This window comes from Asterias rubens, chromosome 15 (assembly GCF_902459465.1).
Source record: "Asterias rubens chromosome 15, eAstRub1.3, whole genome shotgun sequence".
Lineage (NCBI taxonomy): Eukaryota > Metazoa > Echinodermata > Asteroidea > Forcipulatida > Asteriidae > Asterias > Asterias rubens.
In genome coordinates, this window is record NC_047076.1 from 6,854,300 (window position 1) to 6,881,818 (window position 27,519).

At 44.2% G+C, this 27,519-nt stretch overlaps 1 protein-coding gene across 1 annotated transcript in view; it reads left to right on the forward strand.

The window, feature by feature from the left end:
- LOC117299811 overlaps positions 1-27,519 on the forward strand; it is a 150,895-nt gene that overhangs the window by 70,595 nt on the left and 52,781 nt on the right. The window contains exons 30-38 of the mRNA XM_033783335.1: positions 9,088-9,235; positions 9,968-10,096; positions 11,437-11,670; positions 12,137-12,418; positions 13,360-13,482; positions 14,988-15,139; positions 16,732-16,832; positions 17,355-17,489; positions 24,581-24,728. Coding sequence (XP_033639226.1) covers positions 9,088-9,235; positions 9,968-10,096; positions 11,437-11,670; positions 12,137-12,418; positions 13,360-13,482; positions 14,988-15,139; positions 16,732-16,832; positions 17,355-17,489; positions 24,581-24,728 — 1,452 coding nt within the window. The remainder of the gene's footprint in view (positions 1-9,087; positions 9,236-9,967; positions 10,097-11,436; positions 11,671-12,136; positions 12,419-13,359; positions 13,483-14,987; positions 15,140-16,731; positions 16,833-17,354; positions 17,490-24,580; positions 24,729-27,519) is intronic.

A 27,519-nucleotide genomic window follows, 5' to 3' on the forward strand; every position in this document is an offset into this window, starting at 1 on the left:
ATGTACGCTGGTATGCCAAATTTGAGACTGTTTACAAACAAAGCAAAGATAATTACTAGTAAATTAGCTAACAAACTTATAAACATAACCTGCAGTTGAGTGGAGTAAATAAATCTCATGCTAGATTTTAGCTTGAAATAAAATGTTGATTACTTGTTCTATCTGTAACTGATGACCTGAAAACCATTGACTGGTCTTTAAAAATCAGGGTTCAATGTTATTACTCTGATGATCAGAAAATATTACTTGCAAATTTGTGTAAAGTAGGGAACAGACAGGAAACAATTCACACCCTTGTTTAAACATACATGTTGATGGCTTTTTAGCTGGTCACGAGACTCTGCAAAGATTGTTGTTCTAACAAGCATATACCTATCAGTGATACAAGTTTGGTGCAAATTGGTTTTTCCTTACTCCATTCAACTGCAAGAACACTTGCCAAGTAGCTCAAAATAACTTCACAAGTTTAGATACCATGACGAAAAAAGTGCAAATATTTTCCAATTGTTTTTGAGGTGGAATGCCAAGAGTGTGTGTGAGTGAGTATTGATATTCAGGTAGAATAGCTGTAAAGGATAGTACAGTAGCTGTAGTATTATCTCTATTGTCTATAAGAATACAAAGGGGGCTTAGCGAATTGGTTTGGCCAAATGGTAACCTTCGTTGCCATTTTTAAGGGCTTGGCTAAGTAACCTACACTAACCTGCTTAGCATCTCTTATCTACTCGGCAGTTGTCTGTGTTTTAGAGGAATATGGAATGGACCTCCATGTTTCGTTTGGTGATGAAATGGTCAGCCTTTTATTTGCTGTAGGCTTTAGATGGTTGTGTTCAGGAGGTCTAGAGGTGTTTTCCAGACCCAGGGTTAGGCTCTGGCTTTTGCTTTGGCTTTAGACACTGCTTAAAGTTGAAGCACAGTGCTCTAAGAGCTGGAAGCCAAAGCCCTAGCTGGAAGCCGGAGCCCAAGCCTAGGTTTGGAAAAGGCCCTTGATTTTGGCGCTGAGGTTCTACCACAGTTCCATGGACTGTTCCTGTTTGGGATTATTTAGACCGTTATCATACTGCCTCCAACTCAGTCATGTTCAGGGAATTAACCCACAGCACCCACAGCAAGTGCTGTGGTGCTCTGTGCTTTTGCCGTGGTGCCCTTTGCTTTTGCTGCGGTGCCCTTTGCTTTTGCTGCGGTGCCCTTTGCTTTTGCTGCGGTGCCCTTTGCAAAGTTCCGATACAAATTTACATTTTCCTTATAGTGTGCCCCTTACCAGACAAAAACCTTGGCCCTTCTTTCAAAAGCGAAGGTCAAGTTTTCCTATCTTTGGAACATCAGTCTCGAATAGTGATTTTCATTACACCCAAAAAGGGGCCTGACTAATTGTTCCCCTTCAGCCCCAGTTTGGTTTGTTTGATTCGAGGTGGGTGCAATGTGATAAAGGTATATTGTAGGTAGAGTAAACTTCTAGGATAGTTCACAGGGTTAGTTACTATTGTACGTACATGTAGTTGTAGGAACAAGGTTTGACTTAAAAGTGTGTGACACAAAGACCAAGAGAGGGAGAGAAAGTTGCCTAAAAAGCAGTGGAAATATTTGCACTATTTTTGTCATGGTTTGGTTGATCAACCAAAATTAAACAAACATACTGAACAATATCTAAAAATAAATCAACTTATATTAGAGTCCTTAATTCACATGTTATCTACATTTGTAAACAAAAAATCAACAAAAATTCAAATCTGACAAAATAAAGTTAATTTTATTCAATGCTTACAAATTGACGTCTACAAAATAAACCACATCAAAGACAAAAAAAAGCGAACTTCTTCAAAGATCACCCAGGGCCAATTCATCCAGAACAGTTATTGATTACAACTGCGAAACCACACCCAAAGACTTTGCAAGAGACCCCCCTTTCAAGTGGTGACTTAGAATGAACATCCCCTGTATTGCCATTCCTGTGTACTAAGAAAAAATCCAGCCCTTTGTAGGTGTGATTTTGTTTATGTACATACACAAATGTATTATTTATATTAGTCGCAAGATTTCCACTTGAGAGAAAAGACAGAGAAAAGAAAGTGGTATCTTCACTTTTGCCAAGAAATCACATCAAACTGCCGCTGGTCTTATCTGCTCACTCATTACCTGTCTACCAATTTCAACTTTTATTTGGGATTTTGTTTTATGCTCTCCAACCCTCCCCCCTCCCCTAAAAGAAGAATGCAATCCCTTTGCACTATAAGGCCATGTCCGAAACGTCCGAAACGGCGACTTCGGCTACAGCTACAGTTAGATTGCTCGCGTCTGCCTATTCTTCAACATTGGCAGACACGCTTATGTAGCTGTAGCTGTAGCCGAAGTCGCCCTTTTGGACACGGCCTAAAAAGGGCCGGTCACACAGGCCTCGATAATGAGAGCAAAAACGAGCAATTCAACCAATAGAAAGCGTTCTCTTTGCGTCGTTATCGTTTTCGTTATCGCTGCGGTGTGACTCGACCTTAACACTCAATTTTTCTTTGGATCCCGCCACGTCAACCTTATCAGTCACACAGCTTAGAATCTCCAGATCACTTTTTTAATGTAAGCGGTCACGATCTATTTTCTGTTGTATCTCTGAGCACCTTTCACTGCTTTCTTCACCCTGTATACAGTCGGCTTCTCCAGCTTAGACTATTAAGAGACGATGCCATTTCAAGATACAATCCTAACAATGGTGGCTAAAGGTTTTCCTGCTTCACTTGTTTTTAGGCCCCAGGGCCGAGTTTCATAGAGCGGCTTAAGCACAAAAAAGTAGCTAAGCATAACAAAATTACGCTTATCAGAATAAGGGCACCAGCCAAACTATCATGTCACAAGTACAATTTGTGACTGGTGTACTTCTCATTTCTGCTTAGCAGAAAATTGTTAAGCAATGTTCTCTGCTTAAGCAGCTCTATGAAATAGGGCCCAGCTCACGCATCATCTGAACGTCAGGTGCATATCCTAGACAAACAAATTATTCCTGCAGGTAAAGAGTTGAGGTACAATGTACTTTTTACAAACCAAGTATGAACCGCTGTTGTTGGTGGGCAATATACGCCTTGCTTTGGCGTTCATATGAAGTGTGAGCTAATCTGTAGTCAAAGGTTGTCTTACATGGAAGGTATAACATTGGCATTGATTACCTCAGACTTCTACACTAACAGTTCATAGAGTTACAAGCTTTACTAGCTGCCATAAGCGCAGATTTTGAAGGTAAGCAGAACCACAAAATAGAGCACTGCAAGTGTTTCAAAACTTAGCATGGTGAGGTTTGTAGTAACACCATGTGAAAATCTCTTTTCATTAGTGTTAGTTCTGAAAAGAACTAGTGGTTGATAACTCAACGTTTTGATCAGTATGCTCTTCATTAAAGTTAACCGGCTACTGCTGTGGCCATTGGCAGTAGGGACATTGTTAAAGAAGGGGCAGAGGTCGATCCCCCCTCCCCCTCAATGTTTCTATATTTTTGGCATATAATTTGATGAATCTGGGTTCAAAGATAAAGACTTAAGAAAATCTGAACCTGAAGGCATCTTCATTATCAGTAGTTGCCGCCAATGTTGTACCTTCTCCTTAAGGCTTAGGCCATGTCCGAATTTGTGGCTGCGGCTGTGGCTGTCGCTAAGGGTGTAAGGGCAGCCTATGCTTCAACGCATGCTGAACATCCAAGCCGCAGCTGCTAGTTCTGTACTGGCCTATATGTAAAGAAAAGCAATAGACCCTTATCATGGTACAGCCATCTTGGTTAGATTCCCCGTATTTAAGATAACAATGATAGCCATAATTCTCATTTGGGCACAAGGGACCAGACTATTTTTTCCCTTCTAGCCTTGGTTTGGTTAGAACACATACAAACTAAGCGGCTACTGCTATGGCCATTGGCAGTAGAGACATTGTTGAAGAAGGGGCAGGGGGTATATCTCCCATCCGTAAAATTTGTCCTATACTACACTGCAGTATACAACAGATAAAGAATGAATTGTTCTGCTAGCCTCACACACCTGCAACTATATATTTTATTACAGAAAAGTAATGCATTAATGGGTATCGGAGGTGACGTATTTTCTGTAACAGCATATATAGTTCAGTGTTCTCCACACACGCAAATTGGCAGGGCGGACCGCCCTCCTAAAATTTAGGCCTCCCTGCTAAAATTATTGACAACCCTGCAAAAAAAAGGACAGAGAGACTATTTTTAGACTGCATTTAATAAGATCAAACAAGTACCTGACAAGCCACAACCGACTTCAAAACTACAGCATCAAAAATGCGATCGTAAACAAGCGATAAAACATGATGTACAGACGGCCACATGGTTCATATGACACACACCACGTACACCGTCGACGTCGCTACATAGAAATACCCACTGTATGCATGTATTTAATAAGATCAAGCGAGTACCTGACAAGCCAAAAGCGACTTCAAAACTACAGCATCAGAAATGCGATCGTAAACAACAGTTAAAACATGATGTACAGATGGCCACATGGTTCATATGACACACACCATGCACACCGTCGCTGTTGATACATGGAAATACCCACTGCATGCACAGTGCGTAAACAATCCGCACGCTGTGATTGGCCGCTGATAGACTCCAACACAATACGCACGTTCACAAACTTAGATTGTGAACGTGCGTATTGTTTTGGAGTCTATCAATGGCCAATCACAGCGTGCGGATTGTTTATGCATTTTGATTACGTCATGCCGCCCTCCTAAAAAAAAGTCTGTGGAGAACACTGATAGTTGCAGGCGTATGGGGTTAGCAGAACAATAAGATCTGTGTCTGTTGTAAACTGCAGTATAGAAAAGTATTTTCTTATATAGAACAGAAAATCTCTGTGGATTTAGGGTGATCCAACAGGGGGGGGGGGGGTGGTTTGATTGCAGTATCCAACAGATACTTTAAAGACACTGGACACTATTGGTAATTGTCAAAGCCCAGTCTTCTCACTTGGTGTATCTCAACATGTGCATAAAGTAACAAACCTGTGGAAATTTGAGCTCAATTGGTCGTTGAAGTTACGAGATAACTATGAAAGAAAAAAACACCCTTGTCATACGAAGTTGTGTGCTTTGAGATGCTTGATATCAGGCCTCAAATTCTAAATCTGAGGTCTCAAAATCAAATTCGTGGAAAATTACTTCTTTCTTGAATACTATGTTACTTCAGAGCGAGCCGTTTCTCACAATGTTTTACACTATCAACCTCTCCCCATTACTTGTTACCAAGTAATGTTTTATGCTAATAATTTGAGTAATTACCAATAGTGTCCACTGCCTTTAACACGCAATGTTCCTCTTGTGCAGAGGTATCCCCCTCCTTAATATCCTTTTAATGATTCTTGAGATTCCAGCATCCAAATGAATATACATAAGAGTGGTGGATGGCTGTGCCTTGATAATGGTTTAAAGGAACATGTTGCCTTGGATCGGTCGAGTTGGTCTTTGAAAAGCGTTCTGTAACCATTTGTTATAAAATGCATATAGGTAGAAAGATGTTGTAAAAGTAGAATACAATGATCTACACAAATATGCCTCGAAATTGCGTGGTTTTCTTTTTACCTCGTCGACTAACAAGGTCGGCGTTTATGGGAGTCAAGTTTTTGACTCCCATAAATTGCTGTGTCAGTTCGCGACGTAAAAGGAAACCGTGCAATTTTGAATGATACTTGTGTGGATCATTATATTCTACTTTTAAAACATCTTTCTAACCATATGCATTTCATAACAAACGGTTTCAAACGCTTTTTCTAGACCAACTCATCCGATCCAAGGCAACATGTTCCTTTAATATCCTTTGAATGATTCTTGAGATTCCAAGCTTCCAAATGAATATACATACATGTAAGAGTGGTGATGGGTGTGCCTTGATAATGGTTTATGGTGATCACACTGCCAGGTTTAGATTTTGACTGATTCTCCTTGCTACTTTCTTGATTTCAGAATTCACCCTTTCCTTCCAGGCACTTTGTTTTTTTTTCCCTTTCTCCTCTCACAAACTATGCAGCTTGTAATTGTGTATTTATTGCATAAAGGTTTTTACTAAAATTATATATTACTAACTTAACAGTTGTTATTTTCTCTTTTTAACAAAGTATGTTTTTGGGTTATTTTTACCGATTTGGTAATGTTTCTGGAAGGTATCATTTTTCAAGTGCATTTTTGTTGTACGTTTCTGTATATAGTCAGTATTAATATCCCCGAACAACTTTGTCTTTTGCCTTTTTGTGAGTTAATTTTCGATTTTAAAGACTTAGGTTCGAACAGTTGATTAACCAAGATTTTTTTGTTGTTTAACATATGAAAGAAATGATCATGAGTGGTGATGTTAAAAAAAAATTTAGGACTCAATTGAAAAATCATGGAATTTTTATAAAACAAGATCTACATGCTATTTTTTCAGCATTATCTAAATACTCGCTCTATCATTGAAGTGTGAAGAATCTTTTTTTAATCGAAAGCAAAATTAGTAACTGATTGTAAGTTTCAATAATGCAAATAATCCAAATTCTTGAAAAAATATTTTCATGAGAAAGTCTGTTGACAAATATTAGTGTTGAGCTATATAAAGTCAATTATATTCCTGCTTCCTTCAATTGTGTAGTTAAAAACTCACTGCCAAATTAAAAGTCTGCCTTCCACAAAAGCAAGAATTGCTCTACTTTTGTATCTTTAAGACCAATTTTATTCCCATTTCTTGCCATGCTGTCTTGTGGAAGTCACATGGCTAAAAGAAAAGACCAGTTTGATGAAAAAAGAGAGAAGATAATATTTATATTTTAACAGGGTAAACAAATTATTTACAGTGGTTAATTAATCTAGATACTTATCAGTTTAAATCATATAAAAATCTTAACTTTTTAGATTTTAAGTAAAAATGTCTTGGCATAAAATTGTGGAAATTGTTTTGAAAAGTTGATTTGCCTTATTCTGCACCGCATAGAACATTAGTGTTCCCTTTTTTTCCTCGCTTAGTAATGGTGCATTTGGTATATTTTTTGTTTGGAAAACTAACAGGGCATTTAAAAAAAAAAAATTTTTTTTTAAGTACAATCGGTTTGAGTATTTAATTTTATTGCTCTGGTTATGAATTTAAGGGACCCCTCAATAATGACTAACACTTTGACCTGGGCCCATTTTCACAGAGCTGCTTTAGCATAAAAAGTAGCTAAGCACTACAAAATTATACTTACCAGAATAAGGTTACCAGGCAAACTACCATTCCACATGTACAATCTGTGACTGGTATGCTGCTAGTTGCTGCTTAGCATAAAAAGTAGCTAAGCACTACAAAATTATTCTTTTTTCCTCGCCAGAATAAGGTTACCAGGCAAGCTATCATTCCTCATATACAATCTGTGACTGGTATGCTGCTAATTTCTGCTTAGCAGACAATTGTTAAACAATATTTTCTGTAGCTCTGTAGAATATGGCCCTGTAGGCCTGTATATACATGTACATGTGTAGAGAAAGTGAAGAAGAAATGACAGTTTTAGACGCGGGAGGAAAACCATGCAATCAGGTAGGTACTAAACCCAATCCACTGGCAAGGCTCAGGGTCTAGGATTCATGGTCAACAAAGACAAATGGACTAAAATGGAATGTGAACCTGGTGACCTCCAGGGTTATGTGCTAGTGCTTTAGCAAATGAGCTATCTAAAACTAAGTAGGATTTGACACTTTGCATGAAAAAAAAAAAACGATATAGAAAGGTTTGCGTTAACACCATGTAATGACTATCCCCAATGAGTTGGGGTGGTTCTGAAAGGAACCGTTGGTTTCAACTCGACGTTTCGATCAGTATGCTCTGATCGTCTGCTTTGTCCAGAAGATGATCAGAGCATAAACTGATCGAAACGTCGAGTTGAAACCAACGGTTCTTTTCAGAACCACCCCAACTCATTAGAGATAGTCATTACATGGTGTTACCGCAAACCTTTCTATATCTAAAACTATCTTTTTGGCTGTCCTATTTTGGCAATATCTTTGTTGGGGGGGGGGGGATGGCACCAGTCGGACGTCATACAACGTATACTGCGGTTTAGTCAGTTCTTGATACAACCTCCAAAGCAGCATCGAAGAAATCACCTTGTTGGAAGGCAACTTTTGTCTAATTAATATCAAGTAATAAATCTCAACAGGCAAGATATTCTCTCTACTTTAGTCTGATTTCCGATTTGTTTGATGCTCTCGGAAAAATCAGAAAAGCTTTGATTTCTATTCAAGTCTATACCAAACGGGCAAGTAGGGCAGCCCTTGCACTAATTGAAGAAGTCCTACTTTAGGACCAAATTAATTACATGCCTGACCACAAGGAAAACCTATTAAAATTCCATTTAGGGAAAGAAAGGTGGTTGCTTTGTTCTCCATGTATTCATTAGTTATCATCAAGAGACCAGGCATGCCAATCGTACCAGAGTTAGGTGTTGAGGTACCACGGAGTCAACTATTTTTAAATGGATTTTGGACATTGTCTAGCTAGAGCACAACACAAATTGAAGTAAGGTTTTAATTCATATAATGTATCGGCCATTACATTTGTTTATATTATTTAAGTACTGTTAAGTTTATTCATGGCTAATCGCCTATCATCACCTGTTTCAGAATTTGATTTTCATACCCAATATGCCAAGACATTTTTGTATGTTTATACTTTCTTTATACTTAAAGTAATGTACATTGTTTTTTTCTATCATGTTTTCATTGTATCGGATAACGGAGAGATGCGAAGCACAATTACTTTCAAGTCATTCAATGTTCAGCTACATCATGGAAGCATTTCTGTCTCAATGATGATGGAACAAATAGGAGATGAGGATATTTGGGGATTGAGTTCACCTGTAGGCAAAAAAAACAAAACACAAAAGTTTTGATTAAACAAATTGTTTTGTACAAAATTTTCTTGAGAAAGTTTATCGTGCTTCGCAGTTCTCTTTTTTTTATATTGAAGATTATTGTTATGTTGTTGTTTTAAATATGTGATTGTATTTATCATTAGTTTGAACTGTATAATCCTAAACTCTTGTTTCTATGGTAACTTAATTGTGGATGAAATAAAACATGTAGGTACAACGTGACAGTCGCGCCATCCAACCTCTTGAGTGTGTACACAGAGCAGGGAGACCAGCACAACCTGAACGGGTTCATCAACATGGCGGCGTGTATCCTGAATCGGCAGGTTCCTCTGACTGCGGCGAGATCAGACTATACGAGGGTGAGAACTTGTGCATATGATGTCATTTGAGTTGGGTAGGGGGGTGGAGCGAAGACACTCCACGAGTGCCACTGCAGAATTCTCTCCATGCACAAGCTAGCGTAGCGGGAAATTGCGTGTCAATAACATGTACAACTTTTGGGCACTTTGTGGCAGCAGACTTACCAGGTAAAATCCATTGTTCTCGGTAATGTGCGCATGCTCAGAACTCTTTAAGGATTGAGTTATATGCATGGCTGGAAAGAACACACCAACAGTTCTTTATTTTATTAAACATTCAACAGCACAATTATCTCCAATAACTGGGGTCGATTTCACAAAGAGTTAGGACCAGTCCTAACTTAGGACTACTCCTAGGAGATATAAAAATCAATCATTATAAAATGCATATGGTTAGAAAGATGTTGTAAAAGTAGAATACAATGATCTACACCGGTCGGCCATTTATGGGATTACAAAGTTTGACTACGTCAAATGAAAACCACGTTATTTTGAGGCGTATTTGTGTGGATCATGGTATTCTACTTTTACATCATCTTTCTACCCATATGCATTTTATAACAAATGGTTACAAACGCTTTTATAGACCAACTCGTCTGATCCAAGGCAACGTGTTCCTTTAATCTGCGGAGAATAATTTTGTTGTGCAGCTCTATGACATTAAGCCAAGCACCTCTACCAATAGTATATCTTCACCTATCTGTATATTCTATATTTTTTTTATGTATGTAGCTGTTGTCCCTGAGGCGGCACATCCGGTACGCTCTGGTTGCAGCCGGTAAAGCCCTGCCAATGAGAGACCAGTTTGAGATTCAGCAAAGCAGCCAGGCAACCGCAGCAAGTAGCTATGTCCCACTAGAGGTATGTATGATACAGTGTATGCCATACTGGAGTAAGTTTGGCATAAAAATATCACAAAACTTAATTTATGCAACTTTTGGTGTACCTCTTTAAAATATCTGCAGAAGATAAGACAAAATATCTGAAAGGGAGAAAGGTACCAGATAGTTTTGTTTGATTAGGTTTTGACAAGGTTCGATTAGAAGCAATCTTTGGTATCAGAAATGCATTTCTATACCATCCGTCCAGGTACATGTAATAGTTAATAAGCAGGACAGTTCTTTTCAGAACTGAGATGTCTCCCGAATACTCGAACAATCTACTGTGCGGTAGTAGAATAAAGAAAGACAGTTCTCTAAGAACAAACTCTACCTGGCAAGTAGATACACACATGGTGTTACTGCAAACCAAATATATATTGATACCTCACCATGCAATGCCTCAAATCCTATATGCACACAGGGTGTTAGACTAGACTGTACATTGGGTTGTGCTATACTAGCAACCACATGACAAAAGAAAACTGGTACCTCCATGTAGCAACACACTCTCAATACACAGCTATGGTACCAGATGTACACCAGTTTGTCTGTACATTGTATTGATTGAAATCTAGTGATCAGAATGAATTTCAATTAATCATGTAGGCGAGATCCCTGGCGGTGTCTCTAATCTTCCCTGTCCTCTAGGCAGGCAGCCAACTCTGTTGTGGTCTCTGGACACCGACATAGCTCAACCTCCGTCTTCCCCTCAGCTTAAACCAAAGAGTCGATTTCCACAGCACCAGATGGCTTTCTGGCAACTCAGTAGTGCCCTACCTAGCCTTTAGTTAAGGCGCACGCGGCACCCCCAGATGTCAAGCACGGACCCCAGATATCACGTACGAAAAAAGACCAGCGCGGGCGCCTTAAGCAACTCGTTTTGGGGCCTTATGTTTTTCATTACTTTTTGCCACAGATTTTGGTGGGAGAAATGTAATGCATAATGCATTAGCTTGATGAGTTGTTGGCCAATAGGAAGATGCAATACCATAGATCACACGCCGCTTGCACGGGGCCCCATGACCCACACTCATTTTGGTGCACTAAAAAGTCACTTGCTGAGGGCAACACACAGAAGGTGCTGAAAGAACAACTAATTAGAAAAACGAGTTGCTAAAAGGCGCTTCGCGGCCTCGTCGCTCAGGCTGGTCTTTTTTAGTGCGTGATATCTGGGGGTGCCACAGTTGTGTCCGCCTTGATTAAAGGCTATTCCCTACCATACCCATGAATGAATTTAATCTTCCAGACATTGATGAAGCACATGTAGTTCTCAGGTAAACCAAGAACATGATTGTTTTGTATTGAAACTTTCTTTCCTAGCTCAAAGCTTCCACGGTCATTCTAGCGGCCGAGTTGATTGAGACGTGTAGCAAGAACACCATCGCCAACGTCCACCTCTCTGGGAATCTGGACATAGACATCCTCGTGGCCTTGACCAGCACAATGTCCAGCGTGGTCAGCGCATTGGGCTTGGACCACACCCTTGATATTGGGATGCATAATCGGGTAACAGCTGTCAACAGAACGCTCAATGGTGTCTTGGATCTCTTGCAGGTAACATTTGAATAGTTTTGAAACTCAAATGGAAATGGCTTCACAATTTGACCCAAGCATAGTCTCTCTTAAAGGTCAACTATTACCAAAGGCTGGGTTGGAGGGTGGGGGGGGAGCACTTCTACTTTGTGACAGTCGTGTCTACAGCAGGCTGCTGCTTGTGACAAGAAGATGAAGAGACAATCCTCTTTTTAAACTTTGAGAAAGATAATAGTTAACTAGCAGGACCACCTTAATGTTGCTGGCTGGTCTTAGGCTGACCTGACTGACAAGACTGACCTGACTGACCTGACCCGACCTGACCTGTCTGACCTGACTGACTTGACTGACCTGACCTGACTGACCTGCCTGACCTGCCTGACCTGTATGACCCGACAGGCTGACTGAAATGACCTAGTATGTATATATCTACATGTACCGCCACCTTGACTCATTGGTCCCAATTACCCTTTGTTGCACCCACCAGACCTACCTGCAAACACAGAAGCCAGGGGAGGAGCCCCTTCTCATACAGACCAGCTCAGTGGATGTCATAGGCTCCCGGCAGACAACGCTAGCCAACATTGACCTTACAGCCGGCCAGAATGCCTTCAAGCTACCGGCGGGTATAGAGCAGGAGCTGATCCAGCAGAACGGGGTGGATAAGATTGGGGCGTACATGTGCCATGACATGGGGATTACATGCTGGGATGTGGATATGATTACGTATCAGGTCAACCCCTTCACGTGGGGAGCCGGTGCGGAGAAGGTATATTCTTGTTCCAATTATTCAATCTAATCCCCTTCAACAGGGATGTAATTTTTTAACCGGAAATGTTTTAAAAAAATTATATATGAAGATCAAATTCAAAAATATGTGAAGATAAAACCATATAGAACGTCCCAAATTGCACAGTAAGGGCCTTTAAAACCAAAGATAAGTGTATGTATGCAGGTTTCACGCGTCTTAGTTTTAATGCTCGAAATCTTTTACGCTTTGTGCTCACAGTTCAGGTTTTTCTCTACAGCCTGTCACAAGTGCCCAACAGTCCTACTTATAGGATGGGATTCCAACCTGATCCCTCTCCCATTCTAGAGCAGATACACTTACCACTAGACCAACCAAAGATGACCAGCCGTTGATTTCACAAAGAGTTCGGACTCGTCTTATCTCGTGTTAAGATGAGTAACTCGTCCTAACTTAGGATTAATCTTAAGGTCTGCATGCTACAGTGCAGGGTTGGGTCTCGTCCTGAGTCCTAAGATTAGTCTTAAGTTAGGAAGAGTTTTGTGAAATCGACGGCTGTATATTTAGTGAGAGTTGGTGCAGACACACTATATTGTTCCGAATTCCACTCATACTTGTGTGATAACTTTTTAAATATAAATTTGCTTGAAACAAAATAAGTGCTAACTGGGGTTCCAAGCTGTGCATAGTGTGAAAAGTAAGAAAGTACAGTACTTTAAATAAACAGTAAACTTGCGCGTACAATTAACCTGTATTAAATATCTTGTTGTGTGATGGTTGGCTCTGTGGTCTTGACGTTTCAAACAGTATACTCTTATTCAGCTCTTCTTCGGGACAATAAATGCACGGTTGTACCCGCAAGTTACTATTTATTTATTTATAGTTACTTCTTAAACAGAAGTGCCGTGAGATTAATATGATCTGTTTTCTTATTGATGACTTGTATTTCGACACTTTAAAAGGTGACAACTGGTGTTTCATCACTCAACCTGCACTCCTGCACCGGCCATGATCTGATAGTGGAGAACTTGCCCGCTGGTAAAGAAGTCAAGTTTGAAGTGGAGCACACCTCTAAATCCCGAGGGGTAAAATAAAATATATGCTCTTTTTCATTATCAATCAATCAATCAATCAATCAGCCGCAAAGACAGCATTGGTCCGTCACGCTGACCTCCTATGTCCATGTTGAACAGCTTGGTTCCAGATAGCCTCTACCTCGCTCGGTCGACCTAGTTGAGCAATTCATTATCATACAGCCACTAATTTGTTTCAGGCCTGTGATTTGTTTCAGGCCTGTGATTTCTCTGGATATTTCATTGATCTCCCTTGCAGTTTTGCCTGACCTGGGGCCAATTTCATAGAACTGCTTTAGCAAAAAATTTGCTTAAGCATGAAAATAGCTCGCTTATTTTACACACGTTACTGGAAAAAGTGTCATAACATATACATTGCTTGTGACTGGTAGTTAGCTGTTGTTTACTCAGCATAACAATTGAGTGGAGTCTTGGCCGGTAATCTGATTTTACTAAGTATGATTTTTTTTGCTTAAGCATAATTTTGTGCTTAAAGGATTTTGATACCTTTTCAAAATGTCCATGGATTTACATTAAATTTACAGGGTTTGAAGATAATGATAGTGGAAAGCTTCCCTTCAAATATTACTTACTGAGGTGCTGTAGTTTTTGAGAAATGAGTAAAACAATGTCATGAAAATACATTTGTAAATGATTTAAAAAAAATTTGTCTCATGAGACAAAAATTATTTTCATGACATTGTTTTACTCATTTCCCAAAAACTACAGTACCTCAGCGCGTAATATTTTCAGGGAAGCTTTCTACTATCATTATCTTCAAACTGTGTAAGTTTAGTTTTTTGTCCTACAAAAGTTACATAGACCCTTTAAGCAGCTCTATGAAATTGGCCACTGACCTGACTGACTGATTGAAAATGAAATACAGCATAATATTTCCTCATCTCCAGACCGAGGGGATTCTTTGATTAAATTTTCTTGATTTTTCGTTCAATGTCTATCTCAGTGTTTGTGATGCATGTCAACACATTAGTTCCTTCGATCAAGCTATATGTTTGGCAGACTTTGTAAAATGAACCATCATGTGTCCTTGTTGAGAAGCCACTGGGAATTTTGATTTTTGTATTATTAAAAAAAAATTCCTTTAAAAAAAAAACCCTGAGTACTATAAGGATCGAAATTTGAGACGCTTATCTAAATTTTGATTTGTTTTTTTTAACGTCTGCATTGAGGAAAATTGTCTGTTATTTTCTTCAGATATAAATAAATCACACTCCTATTACTGTTCTCGAAAGCTTCTTTAATTCTGTAGCTCCAGGGGTTTCCAAGTTCTGGAAATATCATCTTTTCAACATACGTACATGTACCTCCTAAAATATTGACCCTGGTTTTAGAACTTTTTGTCATTTCAATTTGTTTTTAAATCATAGAGCCGAGTAATATGCCTGTGATTTTTTTATTGTGATTTTGTTAACGCATATAAGTGGAAGGGTAAAACCAAAGTACATGTAGTATTCAACATTGAGGTTTTCTGTTTTCTTATTTTATCCTGAACACAGGAAGTTATGGCCTTTGACATGACCTTTGATAGATCCGACATGAATATTCATGAGTTCAATGTGTCCGAGGAGAACATGGGTCAGACGTTCCAGATTATGGTGCAGATGAGACCGGAGGTGAAGCGAGCGTTCCCAGTCAAACTCATCATGAGGTTGGTTTAGCCTTTAACGTTTTCTACCTCCACTCTAAAATCCTCCAAAATACATCCTCTGGTTTTGTTTAAAGGAACGTTACAGAATTGGTAAGAAACAAAAATCGTGAAGATCACAGATTAGCATAAAACTTAAACGGTTTAATGATGACGATAGTAGAAAACATCCCTTGAAATACTTCTGTCTGAAATGTCATATTTGATGTGAAATAAATAATTTAATTTTGCTTTTGGAGTTTATCGCTCAGTGAGCGTTTTATTCTGTTTTGATTTGGCATCGCTGCAGTGCAAAATTTGAAATCAGTTTTCCACTATTTTCTCGTGGTCCAGAAGGCCGATCGAACTTGAACTTCTACAGGTTTGTCAGTTTATGTATATGGTGGACTACATAAAGTGCTTACACTGCCAGCAACTGTTTTGTTAGCAAAACCAATTCTGTAATGTTCCTTAAACTAAGAGTATTTTTAGAAGCACTGGACAATTTTTGGTAATTACTAAACAATAATTGTTAGCCTAAAAAGTTTCTTGGTAACAAGCAGTGGAGAGATGTTGACAGTTTAAAGGCACTGGACACTATTGGTAGTTACTCAAAATAATTGTTAACTTAAAAAGTTACTTGGTAATGAGCAATTAGAGCTGTCGATAGTTTAATACATTGTGAGAAATGGCTCTGAATTAACGTAGTTTTTGAGAAAGGGGTAATTTCTCACTCAAATAATAAAATACTTCAGGCCTGATCGCCCTGAAAGACACAAATTTGTGCAACAAGGGAGTTGTTTCTTCCATTTTTCTCTTGCAACTTCGATGACCAATTGAGTTCAAATTTTCACAGGTTTGTTATTTTGTGCATATGTTTGGATACATCAAGTGACAAGTGAGAATACTGGTCTTTGACAATTACCAAAGGTGTCTGGTGCCTTTGATGTCCTTATTGGGGATCCATTTGGCTCAGTTATTTCCTTCTCTGCCTTTCACCTCTGTAGACCCTGGGCCCAATTTCATAGAGCTGCTTAAGCGAAAAATTTGCTGAAGCACGAAAATAGCTTGCTTATTTTTCACATGTTACTGGCAAAAATTTAATGCCATATACATTGCTTGTGACTGGTGTTTAGCTGTCGTTTACTTAGCATATCAATTGAGTGGAGTCTTGGCCGGTAATCTGATTTGACTAAGCAAGGATTTTTTTGCTTAAGCAAAATTTTGTGCTTAAGCAGCTCTATGAAACAGGGCCCTGGTTAGAATCCCACCTCTGGCCAGAGCCTTACATGTAGATAGCTCAGTTGGTAAAACACCGGCACATTAACAGACTGATCCATTAGGCTCCACCCACAACGCACGTGTGTGCAAGAACACGTTAGCCTCTCCAATGCCTTTCTGCACAACTCTACCGCGTGCGCCAAGCATACACGCACGCATGTCGGACTTGATTTGTCGGACCTTTGTTGCCTTGTGATTGGTGAATACGCAATGGGGCGGAGCTTAATGGATCGTTGTATTCAGAGGTCTCAGGTTCAAAACCTCTCTTGTAGATTTGTCTTTGTTCAACCTAAAGTTAAAATAAACAATACTTGTTCACCTGCCTTTACTTACAGATTTGGTGTAAGGCCGACGCCCACCCTCTATGACACATCTTGGTCTAGTGAAGAAATGACAGAAGATCAGATAATATTCCTGCCTCCATCTTCATTCAACGGTAAGTCTCTTAAGCCCGATGTATACTTCATGTGAATGCGATACGAATTTTGATGTCACTGCCCTGTTTTCGTTGCGAATGTTTCGCAGGAGTTGAGCACATTTCAATTGATGTGAATTGTTCGTTGCGACTTTGTGATGTCAAAATTCGTATTGCATTCGCATTCGCATTCACAAACATTTGAAAATTTGAGCTCAATCGGTCGTCGAAGTTGCGAGATAATAATGACAGAAGAAATGACCCTTGTCACACGAAGTTGTGTGTGTTTAGATGCTTGTTTTCGAGACCTCAAATTCTATAGCTGAGGTCTCGAAATCAAATTTGTGGAAAATTACTTCTTTCTCAAAAACTATGTCACTTCAGAGGGAGCCGTTTCTCACAATGTTTTATACTATCAACCTCTCCCCATTACTCGTTACCAAGTAAGGTTTTATGCTAATAATTATTTTGAGTAATTACCAATAGTGTCCACTGCATGCCTTTAAGTCTACATCTATGTTCTTAAACTTCTTTACTTCGCAGAGAGTGGGATATACTACCTAGCACTGATAGATGCTGACTATGGTGACAGTACATACAGGCAGGATGAGGTCAATCAGAGGAACTACTTGATCAGATTGTGGTGGGGAGAGTGTCTCTATTGGAATACTGAAATAGGTGAGTGAACCCTTTTATGTCGATAGCCGCTGCTGGACCGTGGCCCAATTTCATAGGTCTACTTCACTCTACTTACCTGTAGAGCGAATACTACAATTGCATTGTTCCCTATGCCGGCAGGCAAATAGCTAAGAGTTTTACACACAATAGCGCCCTCAAGAGTCCCATCCCCAACGCCCTGTGACATGCGCAACACGTCGGCGCCCTCTTTTTCTCTTAGCCGGCAAAGACAGCGGACGTGAGTACGTGATTGTCCGTATTGAGGTAGATTCTTTGCCCCTTTTAGCTAATAAGAGTGTAATTTAGACAGATATCCGATAGAAAATAAAGGATAGTCTGTAAGAGAATTTCTTGTAGAGTTGTGTGAATTTCTTGAAGTGAGTTAATTATGAGTTATAAGAAATCGGGGAGGACAGGGTTTGTCGTTGAAGGTGGGACCTACATCCCTCCGAGACAGCCCGAGTCCTCGGGGGATTGCGGCGGTGACATTACGTCGCCGCCAAAGCAATCTCCCAGTCAGCCCCCTCAGCCACAGCCGGCTGCCGGGGCTGACGGATCTGTAACCGGCCGAGCGGGGGACCTTACGGTCTCGCCGTCTCCGCCGGGATCCGCCCGACAGAAGGGGAAACGCCCCAGTAAGGCCAAAAAATCGCTCAGTACCGGGGCGACACCCAAAAAGGGACGAGTTGGTAAGCGGGACTCCACTACGGGGCCCGCCCCATCGATCCCAGGCCAGCCAGCGGGGCACGCACAGCCGGAGGGGGTACCCCTCCACGGCTCGGTGCACCCAGGGCTGGGTACAGGGCATGCACAGCCGGAGAAATTACCTCTCCACGGCTCAGTGCACCCGGCCCCCCACAGTGCACACGCAAGTACCGCGGTGCCCAGGGATGGCCTTTTATACCGCCGCCCTGACCAGGCAGCCTGCGCTATCGGGCTTGGGGCAATGGCGGTCGCCAAAGAGATTGGCAACGGGGTACAGACCCCTTGGGGCCCCGTCGGAACGCTACGTTCCGAAGGGTCGCCCTCTACTTCAGGGTTTACCCGCTGCTCGGGTATTCCCGCCCCGCAGCCGACCTCCGACACTACAACGGAGTCTGCTCGGGGACGCCCCTCCAAAAAGGGCAAGAAAGCCCGCCCTCGTAGCCCCAGCTCGAGCGGCTCCACCTCTGGTCGCCCCCACCGTGACAAACGTCACAAGGGCGGGGACCCGATCTCGAGGGAGGAATTTTTGGAAGCTTTTCACACCCTCGCGGCCTCAATTACGGGTCGTCGCAAGGGTGGTGGACAAGGCCCGTCTGACTTGGCCACCGAACCGGTGCCCCACAGTCAGCACGGCCATGGGTGGCTTGCGCCGGGCCAACGGGGACTCCCCCACACGGCTAGCCGTGCGCCGGATTCCCCCCCGGGTTTGCCACAACCGCCCGCTAACCCATACGTTCAGGGGCGGCTGGCTACCACCCAATGGGGACCCCCTCAGGGAGGCCCGCCATGCATCAGCCTGCACCCGTCGGCGGCCTTTGAATCCGACCATGGGCGCCGTGATGATGCCGGTTCGGAATCCCGTTCTTCGATGACATCTCGTCCCTCCGACTCGGCCGACTCGGCCAATGAGGAGGACGAGTTGGTCACCTCCATTCAACGATTGTCAGTCTCCGAGACCGAGCTACGCTTGGTTCAGAGAGATATGATAAGAGTTATGAATCTCCCCTGTGAGCCGGAACCCCCCTCCGACGAACGCCAATCGTTCAAAAAGAGGGCGGGCCCCGCAACGGGCGCAGCTAAACCCTTCCCGGTGATGCCCTTGGATCGGGTGTGCAGCGACAGGATGGATGGGGTAATGGGAACAAAAAAATGGACCCCGTACTCCAAACGTACGGAGCCGTATTACCGTTTCCCTCCAGCGGATTTTCAGAAATATTTCGCCACTCCCGTTCTGCCAGACTCAGCCTCCGACAAGCTGATCGCGGACAGGGGATCATCATCTTCCAAGCTTCCGTTTGCGGACAAGATCCGCGGCAAATTGGAGGACGTCGCCCGGAAAATGGATTCTTCGGCACGCATGGGTATGCGCACAACATCCTTTCTCCTGCTCCTATCAGAATATCTGGAGCAGGGGTGCGACGAGGAAAACATGGTGCCGGCGGACATGATGATTGCGGCCCTTCATTGTTTGGACAACGGTCTTTGTTCCATCCTCGACCAGTTCACTAAGATCACGACCCTGGCGACGACGTCACGCCGCGCCAATGTGCTAGATGCACTTTTCCTACCATCAGCCGGGGCGCGTAAACGCCTCGACGATCTACCACTCACCGGCGTCGACTTATTTTCTGGGCAGTTTCAGACGTCCATGGAGGCTGAAGCGAAGCGCCTCAAAGCCACGGACAAAATCAATCTGAAAAAGCCCAACGCCCCGCCTAAGGCCGTGGGTAACAAGGCGAAGAAACAACCTTCATTCGTCATCCCCCGCCGCCGCCAACAAAAGGCGACCCGTGGCAGTTTTCGTGGCCGCGCCGATAACACGGCGGGCGCACGTTACCCACAGACTCAACCTGGCCAACCACGCACCCAGTCGGGTCGTGGTTTCCGAGCGCCCGCCCCCCGTTATACCGGGGCGTGGCGCAAGTGACTTGACAAACTCCGAGCGGCCTCCCACCGACGGACCCGTGGGGGGCCGCCTCCGGAACTTTCTGGGGTCCTGGGGGCAAGTGACCTCCGACCGGTGGGTCCTCGAAACAATCGGCCGCGGTTACGCGCTCGAGTTTACGAGGACCCCCCCGTCGGACATGCTCAGCCGGCCGACACCCGTGCCGTCCGACTTAGCAAAGCGCCGCTCCCTCGAGGGGGAAATAAACGCCCTCCTCCTCAAGGGGGCGGTGCGTATCGTCCCCCGTTCTGGGACTCAGACGGGCTTCATGTCAACCTTCTTCTTGACTCCCAAGAAGGAGGCTGGCGTGTGGCGCCCGATTTTGAACTTAAAACCCCTCAACAAGTTCATCCGTCCGAAGCGTTTCCGTATGGAGACGCTCAGGACTATACTGAGTTCCATAGTGCCACCCGCATGGGCGGCGAGTATCGACCTGAAGGACGCATACCTACACGTCCCAGTCAGGCCGGAGCACCACAAATTCCTACGTTTCCTATACAACGATACCCTGTACGAATTTGTGGTGCTCCCATTCGGACTCTCCACCGCACCGCGGGTGTTCACCCGCATTGCAAAGACAATCGGGGCGGCACTGCGGAGGCGGGGCATCATGATATTTATATATCTGGACGACTGGCTGGTCGTGGGCCCTTCTCGGGAGGAGACGGAGGCAGCGCTCCAATATACCTGGCGCCTGACCTCCGACCTCGGATTTATAATCAATACCGAGAAATCCCACCTTATCCCCTCGCAGGTTCCCACCTTTCTGGGTGCGTCTCTCGACCTGCGCAGGGGATTGGCCCGCCCTTCGGAGGAACGCCTACTGAACCTTCGGCAGTGCGTTTCTCTCTTCCTCCCAGCAGTGGTGGCCCCAGCGCTGGCCTGGCTCAGACTGTTGGGCCTTATGGCCAGCATGGTGGATTTGGTGGACTTCTGCAGGTTGAGGATGAGGCCCATCCAACTTCACCTGCTCTCCTTTTACAGGCCCATCCGTCACCAAATCCACCACCTGGTGCCGACAACGCCCTGGCTAGTCCCCCACCTTCGCTGGTGGCTAGCCGATGCGAACATCTCGCAGGGCCGGGCCTTTCGTCCGCCCCCGCCGTCGGTGACCGTCACGACCGACGCGTCACTCCTCGGCTGGGGGGCAACCCTCCACCCGCGTCAAATCGCAGGCGTGTGGGGTTCCGAACACCAATCGGCCCACATCAATGTCCTGGAAATGTTGGCAGTCTCCAACGCACTACGGCATTTCCAGTCGGACGTCAGGGACCGTGCGGTTCTGGTGAGATGCGACAACGCCACAGTCGTGGCCTACATCAATCACCAGGGGGGCACCCGGTCGGGTCGCCTGTGTGCACTGGCCTGGGACCTCATCCACTGGTGCACACAGCGGGGAACAGCACTATCAGCAGTGTACATTCCGGGCGTAGAGAACGTCACAGCCGACGCTCTCTCAAGGGGCTGGATTGCCCCCACGGAGTGGTCCCTTCTCCCACAGGTGGCTCGGTCGCTCTTCCACTTGATCGACCGACCACACGTGGACCTGTTCGCCTCCCATGCGAAACACCAGTTGCCGATCTACTGCGCAAGGGGCCCAGACCCCAACGCATGGAAGATCGACGCTCTATCAGTAGAGTGGGACGGCCTACTGGCTTATGCATTCCCACCCATCTCGCTCGTCTCTCGGGTTCTGACCAAGATCGAGCAAGAGGATTGCCGGGTCCTTCTCATAGCCCCGTTCTGGCCCCGGCAACCGTGGTTCCCACGACTCATCAGGTTACTGGTCCACCGTCCGGTGATCCTACCAGGGCGAGCGGATCTCCTGTACCAGCCCAGTTCGGGGATGGCCCATTCGGCTCCGGGGGATCTTCACCTGACGTGCTGGGTGCTGTCACGCGATCCCTCCGCTCAGCAGGCCTTTCGCAACGGGCTGCAACAATCGCAGCCCAGTCACGACGGGCCTCCACCAGGAAGGTATACAACAGCCGACTACGCCATTTCTTTAAATGGTGTGGCCGGGAATCCCTCCATCCTACCAATACTTCTGTAGGGGAGGTGGGGGACTTCCTGGTGTATCTCCTAGATAGCGGCCTGACGACTGGTACGGTCAAAAATTACAGATCAGCCGTCGCCGCGATCCACCCCGGATTCCCAGACGGTTCCACCGTCTCAGACAACGGGGCCCTTAGCCAGTTGATCAAGGGGATGTTTGTCACCCGTCCCCCAGAACGCAAACTCGTCCCGTCTTGGGATCTGTTTGACGTTCTGTCAACCTTGGCAGGGCCTCCTTACGAGCCTATGGATTGCTCCACACTCCTACAGCTCTCAGTCAAGTTGGCGTTTCTCCTGGCCGTCGCTACTTCGCGACGGCGCAGTGAGCTGCACGCCCTGTCGGTAGAGACCGGACATATCCGATGGGAACCAGGCGGAGTCCGCCTGGTCCCCACGACCGGCTTTTTAACAAAGAACCAGTCAAGTTCCTTCACGCCCCCGGACATTTTTGTCCCGGACATCAAGTCCTTTTCATCAGAGGCGAAGGACAAACTGTGGTGCCCCGTCCGGGCACTTAAGTGGTACTTGAATCGTACGAAGTCACTTCGTACGGACCATAAAAAGCTGTTTGTGACGACAACACCGCCCTTTCGGCCGGCGTCACAGTGCACCATCTCACGATGGATCGTGACTGCCATCCGCTCCGTGCCGGGCGGCTGGCCGGCGACCGAGAATACGGTTCGGGCGCATGATGTTAGGGGGGTATCCGCCTCTTGGGCCTTCTTTAAAGGGGTTCCCTTAGCAGATATCACCAAGGCGGCCTGCTGGAAGTGTCCTAACACCTTCAGCGACCTCTACCTGAAGGATGTCCTCCAGACAGACGGCAGAGCCGGGAGAGAAGTGCTGAAGACGGCCAGTCAAGCTTCCCAGAAACACTAACTGGTGAGTCCACTTTCCTCTCTTATACATGTAATAATTTATATATTACCTATGTGCATTGGACATTTAACGAGGTGTACCTATTATGTTTTTACCCCATAATGGCGATACCCCCCTAAGGTCTTGCGCACGATTCGCGGGCCCCCAGGGCCGCGCGCGTCGTTCTCGCGGTTCCACGCGCTTGGACCGACCTGTTAACCCTGGTCCGGCCCTCTGTTGCGTAGCCCGTCTCTGGCCCCTTGGCGCCCGCTTACCGGCGGGCAGTCTAGGGCCCTCCTTGGGGTTCTTAGGCACGCCCCGTGTCCTACGCCCCTGTAGACATACGATAGCCTGCGTATACCCACCGCCTACTCGGTGCGAGTCTATGCAATTGTAGTATTCGCTCTACAGGTAAGTAGAGTGAAGTAGACCCCCACCCCACAGTAGTGTGGGTGGGTCTACGAGCGAATACTTACCTGTAGAGCACCCTCCCTCCTACCCCACTATACGAGTGGTTCTTGAGTACTTAGGCGCGTATCGCTTGACGAAAAAGAGGACGCCGACGTGTTGCGCATGTCACAGGGCGTTGGGGATGGGACTCTTGAGGGCGCTATTGTGTGTAAAACTCTTAGCTATTTGCCTGCCGGCATAGGGAACAATGCAATTGTAGTATTCGCTCTACAGGTAAGTATTCGCTCGTAGACCCACCCACACTACTGTGGGGTGGGGAACTACTAAGCACGAAAATTTCCTTAGCATGAAATTTCTTCCTTGATAACAACAGGATTACAAACCAAATTTCCATGTGATTTTCAGGATAAGCAAACAATAGCTGATTACTAGTATAAGCAATATGCAACAAATAGAAATTTGTTGGTAATCCTGTTTTTATCAAGAAAGAAATTTCATGCGAAGCAAATTTTTGTGCTTAGCAGCTCTGTGAAATTGGACCCTGGCTGTTTGTCACCAGACACACACTCTGGTCGTAGGTTCAATTCCCATCTGAGTCGGCCTCACTACCATGCGAAGCACGCCAAATCGATACCTCTCGTCACTAACCCCTGGTAGGGATGTACTGAAAAACAACACTAATTGGCTCTCAATGGTATCTACTTTTGCGTGTATGCTTGCTAAAAACCGTCACGTGCTTGTGTGACACTTAGGACACTCGTGTCATAAGTATCTGGGCTGACGTTCATTCAACGCCTTAAGCGCAAAATATAGCTTTGAGCACAACTAATAGCAACTTAAAAATTATGCTTACCAGAGTATTTTTAGAGGCACCAGAACAAGGTTACCCGTCACAATTCCATGTCATCAAAGTATTTGTTATTGGTATTCTGCTTACTATTGCTTAGCCAACTGTTCAGCAATAAGCCTGATGCAGTTCTATGAGCTTCTTTCTCTTATCAGTCAATAACTGTTTTGGTTGAATTAGCCATTGGTTAATTACTGGCCAACGACTGAAACAGTTATTGTTAAGATCGCCAAATTGCACCCACGGCTAACTTTCTTCCCGTTCCTGTAGATTCTTGGGTAAATGACGGTTGTAGAGTGATGGAGTCTTCTAACTACGATCAAACTCAGTGTAGATGTAATCATCTGACGTCCTTTGGAGTCAGCTTCCTCCCCGTCTCCATCTTCTTGGATATCGTTAGCTTGCAGGTTTTTGAAATGTAAGTCTTGTTTCAAATCAAACTCGCCTTGATTTCCATTTCATTTCTTTTCATTTCATTTCATTTATTCTGGTTTTCGGAATAAGTATGAGAGCAGCTTTGCTAGGTTGAAAATTAACCTTATCACTATCAGTGTAAGTAGAATTTGAAACTTTGCATGGTGGAAATACTATATAGAAAGGTTTGCGGTAACACTATGTAATGACTATGGGGTGGTTCTGAAAAGTATTATCGGTGTACTCCTGCCCAACTGGCTCTTGCCACAAAACACCACAGGAGACTAAGTCCACAGTATACAAGCCGTTGAGTTTCCTGATAATACCAGCTGTACAAACAGAAGAAGCCCATGCACTCAATGCTAGCCTGGACGGTTTGTCCCTGGTTTCCTCTCCTGCCCAACTGGCTCTTGCCACAAAACACCACAGGAGACTATGTAGACTAAGTCCACAGTACGCAAGCCGTTGAGTTTCCTGATAATACCAGCTGTACAAACAGAAGAAGCCCATGCGCTCAATGCTAGCCTGGACGGTTTGTCCCTGGTTTCCTCTCCTGCCCAACTGGCTCTTACCACAAAACACCACAGGAGACTATGGAGACTAAGTCCACACTACACAAGCCGTTGAGTTTCCTGACAATACCAGCTGTACAAACAGAAGAAGCCTGTGCACTCAATGCTAGCCTGGACGGTTTGTCCCTGGTTTCCTCTCCTGCCCAACTGGCTCTTGCCACAAAATACCACAGGAGACCTAAGTCCACAGTACACAAGCCGTTGAGTTTCCTGACAATACCAGCTGTACAAACAGAAGAAGCCCGTGCACTCAATTGCTAGCCTGGACGGTTTGTCCCTGGTTTCCTCTCCTGCCCAACTGGCTCTTGCCACAAAATACCACAGGAGACCTAAGTCCACAGTACACAAGCCGTTGAGTTTCCTGACAATGCCAGCTGTACACGGCTGTTTCAATCCCATGCACTGTGCGTTAAACAAGTGTTCAAGTTTGTTTGCTGCAGAAAGTGCACAAATTTTGTTTCCTCCAATTATTACACAGAACGTCATCATTTGTTTACACTACAACCCCTCTCAACAGAGAAATGTAAAAGTTGATGTAATGCCCCGTTTCTTTAATTCATCCACGTCCCAGTATTTACCATGCCACTTGGTGTATACATAATTGTGTTTTCTACCAGGATTTAGACGTTTCTATACTAAAAGAGAGGAATTTGAATAATAAACAGACTTTTTTGTGAGATTTTCGTCATAGTTATTTATATACGTGTGATGTATTCATACCCAACGGTAAATCTCAGATTATGTAAAAGGAAAACATTATCTTTACAAGCCAGACTATTTACTAAGAAGAATGGATGTTTTTACATGATATACGCTGAGATTCATCTCTGGGACATTTGTTTTTACACGGAGAAATGTCAAAATCCGACCGTAAAATCCACTCGTATTACTCGGTGAAATTGTGTTTCAGCGAAGCAAACGACACGGTTTCGCTGGTGAGTACACGTAGGAACGCTACAGATAACGTGCGGCGCGCCGCGTACCAGCGACTCGCCAGGGAAAGCGCGCGCCATACAAAGTATATGGGGAAATTATAAAGTTTGTGTAAAACAGGTTGTAGCCTACAAACGATGGAGTGTGGATTTGGATAGCTTGATGTCGTGGAGATTAACATCACATTGAAATATTCTTGTATACTCTAATAGTCTTACATCTCAGTAGGCCTACAAGTACAATTCATGTAGTATATTTAATTTTTCTGAAGCTGAGATGAGCTTCAAATATTATCAAGTAGCTCTTACAAAAATATGTAGAATATGCTCTAATAAAATAAGGGTAACTGATAGAAAGCCAATACTTTGCAAGGATTACAACAAAGAAATTAAAACCGTCTTCGACGTGAGCACTTGGGAGGATGTTTCGGGTCAGCATCCACATAGCTTATGCGACCTGTGTGGTAGAAAAGTAAGGCATCAGAGAGCAGGTACAAGAGAGAGTACGATTCAGGAAAAGTCAAGAACCGACAGACTGTGGTTGGGACAGAATGGCCAAAGCACCAACGTACTGGCAGTTGTTACGTCTGTGACTTATTTCACCAGCAAGAAAAAGGGGGTCCGCGTCAAAAACCGAAAAGAGGTCCGCAGCCTGTTGATCTTGAAAACCAACCGGAGCCTCCTTTCGACACAACGATTGAAAACATTTTCCCTGATCTTCGAATGCCAACACAGACATGTCAGCAGGATGTACCCCCTCACTTTGAAGTTTTCGGCCATTGTGAACACAACTTATTTATTTGCGCAATATGCATGTGTTTACTTAATAGACCATGTGTGCAACTCCATGTCAGCACAATTTCTGTGCAACTTGTTTATCTGCGTACTACAAATACTGCAACGCAGTTATAGTCAAATGCCCAATATGCATGGCTACAATGGACTTCCATCATATCACACCAAGTCCGCGGGTACTCTGTGTCCAACTCGACAACTTGATTGTTTTTTGCACTAAATGCAGCAGCATTGGACAAATGTGTAAGTTAATTTCTCACGAATGTCAAGCAGTACAAGTCCATGCTCCAAAAATAACAATCGTTAAAGCACGACCTGATCTCCCACTCCAATCCAAACTCCCCGACCCAACTGACGATGTTTTGAACGCTGCCAAAATTCTAAAATGTATGGCCACAAAGCACAAACTGGGTGATCCAATTCCACTGGAAATTGAACAACAGCAGACCGCTGGACTTGGATGAAGTTGAAACGCAACGAGGGAAACGCAGCAATG